This window comes from Chelon labrosus (assembly GCF_963514085.1).
Source record: "Chelon labrosus genome assembly, chromosome: 5".
NCBI classification, from domain to species: domain Eukaryota; kingdom Metazoa; phylum Chordata; class Actinopteri; order Mugiliformes; family Mugilidae; genus Chelon; species Chelon labrosus.
In genome coordinates, this window is record NC_140341.1 from 22,471,956 (window position 1) to 22,481,804 (window position 9,849).

General features: G+C 42.9%; 1 protein-coding gene across 1 annotated transcript in view; it reads right to left on the bottom strand.

The window, feature by feature from the left end:
• asic4a (acid-sensing (proton-gated) ion channel family member 4a) overlaps positions 1–9,067 on the bottom strand; it is a 78,768-nt gene extending 69,701 nt beyond the window's left edge. The window contains exon 1 of the mRNA XM_084544213.1: positions 8,477–9,067. Within this exon, the coding sequence (XP_084400339.1) occupies positions 8,477–9,052 (576 nt within the window). The 5' untranslated portion in view covers positions 9,053–9,067. The remainder of the gene's footprint in view (positions 1–8,476) is intronic.
• Between the last annotated feature and the right edge of the window lie 782 nt (positions 9,068–9,849).

The window sequence follows — 9,849 nt, forward strand, 5'->3', positions numbered from 1 at the left end:
TGCCCTGACACTCCCTAACCGAAATGCAATGCTTGGATGACAAAATGAGTGCCAATTCAAACTGGGCGTGCTAAATCAGACGACATTTTGCTGCACCTGAAGGTCAAGTGTTTTGTCAACAAGGACAGAGCCGGCCGACAAGGCTGCCAAGCATCAGGTGAAAGATTTAATGTCCACATATTAACATATTACCCAAACAAGACACGAACACATCGTATGTGAGGAGGAGGCAAATCCTGCTGGGTGGCAGGTTATTTTATGCTGAGGGGAAAAAAGAAGGGGAAAAGCAGATTTCTGAAATACTGAAGGCTCATATAATAATACAGTACGTACATGCGTGGAGGACGAACTGTGCTGTATTTCAGGCCTGCGCATGCTCGTACAGTGTGAATATGCAAAATTATGTGTGTGAAAAACAAAACATTGATTATTGTAAAGACAGAAAGAAGAGAGGAAGAGGTAAACAGGATGCAACAACAATCTCCAGATGGATGGACAGACTCTGTGTTTCTCTGAGAATTAACAATTTGCTGTTTTTATATTGCAATTCCAGACTAGAAATGATAAACTAACATTTTATTAATAACTAGAAGTGTCTTCATAAGTGGTGGCCAGTGGACATTTAAGCTGAGGAGTCTGCTGTAGATTCTCAGATCTACAAAATTCATTTAGATTACACTGCAAAAGAAAAAAATAAAAGCCTGTAATATTAAGGTAAAGGCAGCTTTGTCAAAGATATTTAATTTAATAAAAAGTGAGTTGTATGTTTTCTTTTTTTGCCGTTACACGGAAGCCAAAAGTACATAAACAATGTCGGTGGATATATCTCGAGTTGTCAGGTGCAGACGACAGCTGAGAGTTGCTGGTATCTCCCAGTTAAACTTTTAAGAGCAACATATCAACGGTGAAATAACTTCTCCTGTCAGTGTGTGACGCTAACGTTAGCTCTGGCAGCTAAACCGCAGCTGTCAACTACATGTTGACAGCCAAAATCAAACCACTGTCACATGTAACTTACCAGCAGTGTGCTATTACCATATTGCGGTGAAAGGCTTGATTTTAATTTATCTTACAGACATGTAGACTAGTGTATAGAATATACCAGCTCAACCAGGACACCTTAGACAGGATAAACGTGTGCAGTTGTTTGGTATTGTGAATAAAGTGGCTCTGACTGATGCTAAGCTTTATCTGTGCAGGAACTCTTCAACGGCAATGGAAAAAATCATTTTAGTGGATTTTTTAAACCACTATTGATTTCTCTTAGAACCGAATAAACACAACAAGAGTCCCTCCACAACAAATGGCCTCAAAGATAGCCAGTAGGCGCTACTGACGTTAGGAAAGCATTAGCTTGAATTATTCAGCGTTTTCTATCCTGGTATGTTGTACAATATTAAGCAATATAAAACGTAAGGGATGAACGCAGGGCAGAAAAAAAAATGCATTCAGTGCATTTGCTTGTGAATCAGCCTCCAAGCGATTTCAAAGATCATCGCATGCATCTCCCCAGAGGAAGCTCCGAGGTACGCCAAACATCATCATACAGCCATGCCTGTTCAGGTGGTTTAAACCCCAAAGTCACATAGATTCAGACAAAATATCACACCTGTCATGACACCTTAGTGTCTATAAACCAGTGCTCTACCCTTGCATGCATTAACTGTGGCCAGTGGTAATGAGGAACAGAGAAGAGTGGGAAAAAAGAGACAGAAAAGGGATATTAAAAAGAGGGTTTGTGGGGGTGGAAATAAACACACACACAAAAACCAAGAGGCACAGCCAAGTGTGTGACATTAGACATAATTCAGAATAAGGGCCAAGTGTCCAGCCAAGCGGACAGACAAGCCCCTCATGTTCAGACTATGCCAGGGGTAAATATTCACTTTGACATTTGTGCTGTATGCAATTTCCATCGGCTGACTTGTATCCAACTGACATTTTCATCCATGTCACAGTGGCCGTGATTTCTACATTTCAAATCTATTTAAAACATCAGACATACATGGTTTGCATACAGCAAGCGACACCACCTGACAATAGATTGTAAGATGTTGTTGTGATGTTGTTGGCCTCAGGGATATCCACAGAGACGATTTAAAATGTCTGACAGTCCTACTCCCCAGAGTTTAGTGTTTTTGACATCATCTATTTCACTTCTTTACCCAGACTGATTTCTGTGAACATTCATTTAGAAATGTATTTCACCTCAGTTTTACCTCAATTTGACCACCGGGCCGTATAGACTATGGGTCAAGCTTGGCTCAGTTGAAGTTTTGAAGGTCAGTGTTTCACATAGTGTGGTGGAAATCCCTCATTTCACATAGAAAGTCACCAGAGCCACCTCAGACGTCAGAACGTTTATAAAACATGAGGAACTTTAGCATAGTTTGGCAATTTTTGGGCCTTTTATCCATTAAATCTGAGTTGAAATGTATTGAGAGATATCTTTTTATGTCTCGCATATATTTCAAACCACAGACAGCTGCAGGAAGACATCAAGCACTTGAGTTCTATACTTTCTGGTCAGTGCTCAAAACGATCTCAGACACTGAACTATCCTTTGAAACCACTAATCTGGTGGCTCAAGTCCATGATCGCAAGGGCACACTTTCTCTGGCAGTGATATTTATGTGGACATTCCTTCGGTGCAGTAACACAGACCTTTTTATATAACATATAATAACCAACCCATTCAACCATGCCGATATTTATACATTTATGTACATATTTCAAATTGTAGTTTTATGCTAATAAGAATACCACTTCTGTATAGTCAAGAATGACTTTGTAAGGTGTCTCCATTTTTTTGTCCACTTTCACGTGCTATCTCTCACTGAGTAATTAAACCTTACAGCCGACTGGGAGTGAAGAAGCACTAACCCATTATGTGGCGGCCTAAAAGCAAGCTTGGTTAATTTTTCAGAGAAATTTCCACTAATGTATTCAGAGAGTGGGAAACACGAAAAAATAAAAAGCTCACATCGGCAGCCAAGAAGACAAGTGTATATTTAAAGCACGCCTGGCCAAAGGCTTTCGTAATCATACTCATATGCACATGAATGTGGTTCATCATCACCGCAAAAGTGTAAGGAAAAGCCCTTATTACGACGGATGGCCAAGAATACTTCATTAACCAAGATGAGTTTGAGTTAACTATATGTTTGGGAGACAAATACATACTTACTGCTCAAATCATTGATTAGCTTTACTCAGTCTTTTCTTAAACACAATGGCTAATGAGTCTTTTTTAGAGAAAATAATACATCTTGTGGGCAGTTGTAAGAGGAGATGTATTTGTTTGATGGGGGTTACCGAAACCGAATAGCTGCAAATGAACCCTTGAAAATGCCACAACTGTTTGAAGCACTTTTTTCTAGGTTTCCATTGTTTCCATTTCATTAGACTCCTCGTTAGATTAGCAGATACACGCTTCAGATGGAAGTATTTGAGGGAACCCATACTACATTATACACATATAAAAAGTGGGTCTTTGAATTTTGTTTCACATGATCAAATTGCTCATTCCTCCCCATCTCCGTGCAGTGCAAACTGTGAGTCATCTCATATTGCTCGATAATTTCAGTGTCCCTTCAGGGAAAAGGTAGACAGTGTATATTGATTGATTTGGGCTGGATATACGCTAAAACAAACAGATATCTTGTTCTAAAGATCAAATTCTCCACAAACTCTCGCAGCATTAACAAATGCAGCTGAGACTGGGCCCAAAACACAGGCACAAGATAATTAGTCACACCAGGCTCCGAGTAGGAAGGGCAGGGAAGCAATCTGACTGAAGGATGTATTGATCCTCCAGAGAGGGAGGGGCACCCATTCAGGAGTCATGATCAATCTTGCGAGCCAACTCTCTCAATCTGTGATGAGACCTGTGTGTTTGTATGGGGAAGCATTACATCTACACTGCACACACTCTAAATACACATGTTTGTGTGTGTGTGCACGCGTGTGTGTGTGTGTGTGTGTGTGTGTGGAGCCGCATTAACACTACCAACAGCTTGGTGTATGTCTTGTCAGAAAGAGACAAATGTCTATGTGAGTAAAAGACTCCCAGGGGTTAGAGGAGTGGGGTTTAGCAGTACCACAGCATCGGAAGCCTTTATCGTAGAGTTAAAAGCCATCCCTGAGCCGCAGATTCTCCTCATCAAACCGAGCGCTCCGAAGCGAGGCGCGGTGAGAGGTTTTAAAACCGGCTCAGGGAGCGATAGAAAAGGTAAATCTTCCCAAATATAAACTGTTTGCATATTGGTGTTATCCAGTGGCTGGTCACAGGTGGGTTTCATCTGATTAGACAGTAGTGATGCATATCAGGGGGAGCAGCCGACCAATCGCAATGTAATTCATCTTCCTCTGATACACTGGAAGAGGAGGAGAAGGTGGGGAAGAAGTGCAGTGGGACTGAAGCAGTAGTCCTTTCCTTTGCCTCATAGATATGGAATCTGTGTTTTTTTTTTATTTCTTTTGCATTTTGTAAGAGGGGTTAGAGACAAGAAAAGACTGCGTGTGTTTGTTTGTTTATGAGGTGTGTGTGTGTGTGTGTGGGGGGGGTTAATAACGCTCAGCACTGGCCTCCAGGGTTGGGGGTGTGGATCAGATATCAGACAGCATGTTAAGCTGCAGGGACTCCCACAGCAGTGGAAATGTAGACGGCTAATTGACAGGCTGTTGGAGACGGAGCCAGTCCAGATAGCCAGTCACTTTCACGCTCCCACACGCCGCGCTCTCCACCAGGGGGAAGGCGGGTTGCTGGGGGAGACGCGCGTGTATGTGTGTGTATATGTATGTGGGTGGGTGTGCAGGCTTTGGACCCACTAGGGAAGTGGATGTCACTGTCACAGTCGTCTGCACATGTACACAGCACATTTTCTCACACACATATATATATAACTGAGAATGGAAGCCGGTAGCTGAACTGTTGTAGGACTCTGAGACAACACCAAAGTCACACTCATGTAAATTCCCACAGACGCATCAGCTTGACCCACCTACCTCGCACACTACATCGTGTCTGAGTAAGAAACTGACAAACTCACCTTCCACCTTAAAAAGCAGAAAATAAATGTTGAGCATGGCTTTAGCACGCCAGGAAATGTAAAAAAACATGATTCAAAACTGAGCCGGGGCACTCTACCAGGCATGTAGTTGTTTTTGTGAGTCATCTCCGTATGATTGCACCTCACGGTCTTATGCTGCACATTGCAGGTACAAACTCTACCTTTAAGTGCAAACCGATTCCACAGCTTGTTACCATCAGGACTTTGCTTTTCCTATTTATACTGAAATTATGTTTTGTTCTTTTTGGTCACCTGTTCTTTGTACTCATGACCCACACAAGGGCACTATACCCAATGAGATCAACTCACTATAATGTCCCCTTTGTGCCGTTTCTATACGGTATTGATTTACATTAATGTGGTTTAAGATTTCATCCCGCGAGGAAGGACAGGACCAGGGGAGAGGGTGAAAATCATCTGTGGCTTACACCATTAAACATTCAATTATCTATAAAACACACAATAGAGGCTTCAGTCAGTGAAATGACAAATTGCAGGCGGAGAGCTCTTCAGAGGTGTCCCTGTTAGCTCAGGTTTTTATAGATCACCTCACATGCCACCCTATAGCTGTTTAGTTATCTCCATGAATATATGCAGAGGGGATCTGTCCTTGCTGAGAGCAAAATCTGATAATGCAGCAGCAAACACAGCTGAGAGTCAGAGCAAACCAATTCGGAGCTCTGTTTAAAAAAAAAAAAAAAAAGCCAAAGGGCTTGCTGCTCATCTCGGCGACAGCACCACACAATAGATGAACAATTATTCAGAGTTGGACTGGAAGAAAAATATTAATCTATTTATTCATGGCTTGTTGAATCAGCGTTATCTTCTGTGATTAATCCAAGTCAATAATGTAATCTTTAATTATGAAGAATGGCCTTATTACCTACGTCAAATAATCACGCCGGTCCCCGATGCTGGGAAGGAGGAAAACAAATTTCTCTGCTACGTGATTATGTATTTCCTGCCATTTATTAGAGCAGCTGGACAATTTTGTTTGGCCTTGAGACTTACATTTATTGAACTCTTTTGAACTGTGAATGCACAAAGGTCAATTCAGAATATTCTGGAAAAAGCAATAATTTTTCAAAAGGAAATAAATACGATAAACGCACTTGTATTTAAAATTGAGCATCACAAAGCACAAACATGAGACATTAAATGTACCATTCTAATGCAAAGTTAAATGAGCATTTGCAGTAAATTAAATACGACATTCAGAGGGAAAAAAATGCAAAATTCAAACTGAAGGTCTGCTGCAGAGAATATGGTGTGTTTGCCGAAAAGCAAAAATGTCGGAAAATGTTGTAATTATATTTCATCAAGCAATTTTGCCTAGAGCCCTACATCCATGACGCTATTACTGAAATAAAACATCCCAGGATGATCAATCGAATAAAAATACAATACAAGAAGCGGATCCTGAAGGAGGGCCCCATGAGAGGAAGAATAATGACCGATTTGTGGAGGACTCTTTTGTATGTGTGTATGTGGGTTTGTACATGCCTGCATGTGATTAATAGTACGTCACCGGTAATAATGGCTTTCCTGCCGTAACAAATGACATGCAGTTTGTAGCTAGAAAATACACACACACACACGGCGGCGAATGCATGTGACTGAGCTTGATTTGCACTCTTACATTCTGCTCTCAGACCTGCTCCCACTACTCCCAGTCCTTCCTCCCTGTGCGCTCCCAGTTGTGTTCCCCACCAGGACTCGGAGTAAGTGATTTGTCATGCGTGGAGGCAGCAAGTAGCCTGTAACAAATCTAACTGACAGCCTCCCAAAATGCAGATCACACAGCTGACAGAGAGGAAACAGCATCTTAGGAAACCTCAACGGGATCCTAATCTGTGATGAAGTCACCCAGTGTCCAAAGACAGCTACAGGACGTTTCATCGACTGACACGGGACAGACATTTCCTGGATGTCAGAATTGTCTGCTAATTAATGTACTCAGGGAGGAGTGAGTGTCAAAGTGTCAGAGGATATTGGCGTCAAACGTGCTAGAAGCACATAATAAACTTTTGGAGTGGTGTTACCGCTTCAGACAGATTTTTGTCAAACTTTTCCGCATCCCCCTCGAGGAACACGGCATTTTCTTTAGCCAGATAGAAAAATTGTGAAAATTTGTTAAAGAAGGATCCATTCTCATGTCACAGTTAATTTTAAGCCCTCTTGTTAGACATAGAAAAACAAATAAATATCTTGTTGGAGGTATCAAGAGGAGAGCAGTGAAATGGCGTTATTTCTTTGGTGTAATCTGGCACATCAGACATAATGCGGTGCCATCTCCGTGGTAAGACAGAATCTTTAGGTCTCAGGAAGGTGAGCATATCAATGTTCAACATACCCTATTAAGACTTGACAACTGCACTTTATCATCACTAAACCAATTGCATATTCCTATTCCTGCAGGAGAGATGGGGAAATCCATCTCCTGCAAGGACAGTGCCTTTAATAAATAGTGCACAGAACACAGGCACAAACTCTCCCTCTTTCCTACCTGATCCCTTCCCCTCTCTCTCGCTTTTTCTCTCTCTTCCCCTCTCTCTTTCTCGTACACACACACACACACTTATGCTCCTTTCCTCTCATGGAAATTGTTTCATTCCTTTTAGTCAATCTGGCTAATGCAAAAATCATGTATGTCAGTCTTTAAATATTTAATCTTAACAGCAGCAAGATTGAAATACAACGCTGCAGAAGCATTACTCCTTCCCTCCTGAAAGGTACAAGAGCTCAGAGAGAGCGAGAGAGAGGGAGGCAGCTGCTCTGCAATGTCAGAAAGCGAGAGTGGGAGCGACAGGGAGAGATGGAAGAAGAGGGGAAGTAGAGACTCTGCTATTTTTGATGACAATTTTGGTGCCATGCACTCTCAGCTACGGGGGTTGAAGGTAACATTAAAGCACAGTTTGCCTCGGAAAAGTACACAACCACATACGACAGCTCTCCGTGTTTTCTTCTGTGGGAGCAGCCTTTGTTCTTTGACATAACAGATTCTGGTACAGGCACGGCTGAAGAGAAACACTGTTGCTGCGAAGAACTTAGCGAGAAGAGATACAGCTCAATGACTGAGTCAAAGCCATGAATGTTGCATGCAGAACTGCACCGTGGGAAGCACATGGTCCCCGGAGAAGAGTACAAACACAAAGAGAATTTTAGTCCTTCTCGCCTCAAAGTCCTCGTTTTGCTTTCACGCTTAGCCGTAGTTATGTGTGAAAAAGAAGAACTCTGTGAAGTTACACACTTATGCTTCACCAGAATGTCTGAAATATGACATTTTTAATTTAATAAAAATTTGTCTCTCAAAAAAGTTTTGATGAAACCAATAAATCAAAGTTGAGTAACGTGATATTGTAAGAGTCAGGCGAATCAGAACTTTGAGAAACTTTTACACTCACCACAGAGAAGTCCTCCACTGAGCAGTTCTGTCCACTGAAATTGCAGCTCATGAGCATCTCTTCTAATTGATGTCCTGTCCTGTTGAAGATGTCCTGCATGTCAGGAGCAGGATACATTAAATCAGTAGGTTTGTGCCCGTCCCTGTTTTTGGGGGGCAGACCTGTCAAGTTAGCCAAGTGATAGATATCGGCATCGGTCAGCGCGGAGAAGCGGAAGCGGTTGATGTTGCAGATGGTCACAGCGGGGAAAACCATCTCGGGGGTCGCCTCCTCATTCAGAGCTGTGACATGAGGGTGCTCCAGGTAAGAAATGGCACACTTAGCCGCTTGATACAGAAACAGCCCCAGTGAAGTCAAAAAGGCAAGAGCCCAGAGAGTCTGCCGGATGCCCAGGCGACCAGAGACAAAGATATGGTTAATCCCATGGAGGGAGCAGGAGTTAGCAAACCCAGCCAAGTCCTTGGCCGGAGGGGTGCAGCTCTCCTCGATCAGACTCTCCTTGTCCCCATCCTGCTTGTTTTTCTGCTTCTCATCCTCCTCTGCAAATTTGATTTTGCAAACAAATTCGATAGGCATGGGGGCAGCCAGGTCTGCGTTTTGGTTTTGTGTTTGATGGCAGCTATCAGCCCTGGATCACTTCCCTCCTACTTCCTTGGCTTTTGTCCTCCGAGCAGGAAAAAACTCCAGAAAGAAGAGAAAAACACCGGGAGAGAGTTTGTTGCTGCTGCTGTCGCTGCTGCCTGTGCTGTGACTGATAGTGCTGCTGCTGCTTCTGCCGCCACGGCTCCTAGTGACTACAGCGCTGCTGCTGCTGTGCTGCTACTGCTCTGAACGCTTGTCTCACTACTTGATCAGCTCACACAGGCTCGCTTATCAGCAGTAATACAGCTGTCAAAAAAACACCGTTGCACACTGCCTCAGACCCACAGATGAAAATGCTGCATTTTCAGTCGGGCTAAAATAGAAACAGGGAACTTAATTATTCATGAGAAGGTAACATTGTGATTATTTCCTCCTCACTGGCGCGAGTCGCAACTTCCCCCGGTCATCCCTGTGCTCTCCGCACACAGCCCCCCTCCTGCTTAATCCACTTGTTTGGATGGTGCTTTCACTTCCTGACCTGAATAAAGTTGGTGTCAGAGGTTGTGTTGCCAAACATGTGGCGTTTGATGTGAATCGCAGGAGGTCACCGCATTTGAATGCCACCCCAAACAAGGTCTCTAGGGAATGCCTAATTGAAACAATAATGAGGAGAGCGAGAAGTGGAATTGAGCACAAGGCAACTCCTGGCAATCAATCTTGTCTTGGCAACAAAAAAGTAAAAGACTATCGATTGAGGGAATGTGTCTGTCAGAGATTAAGAGAGCCAGTAC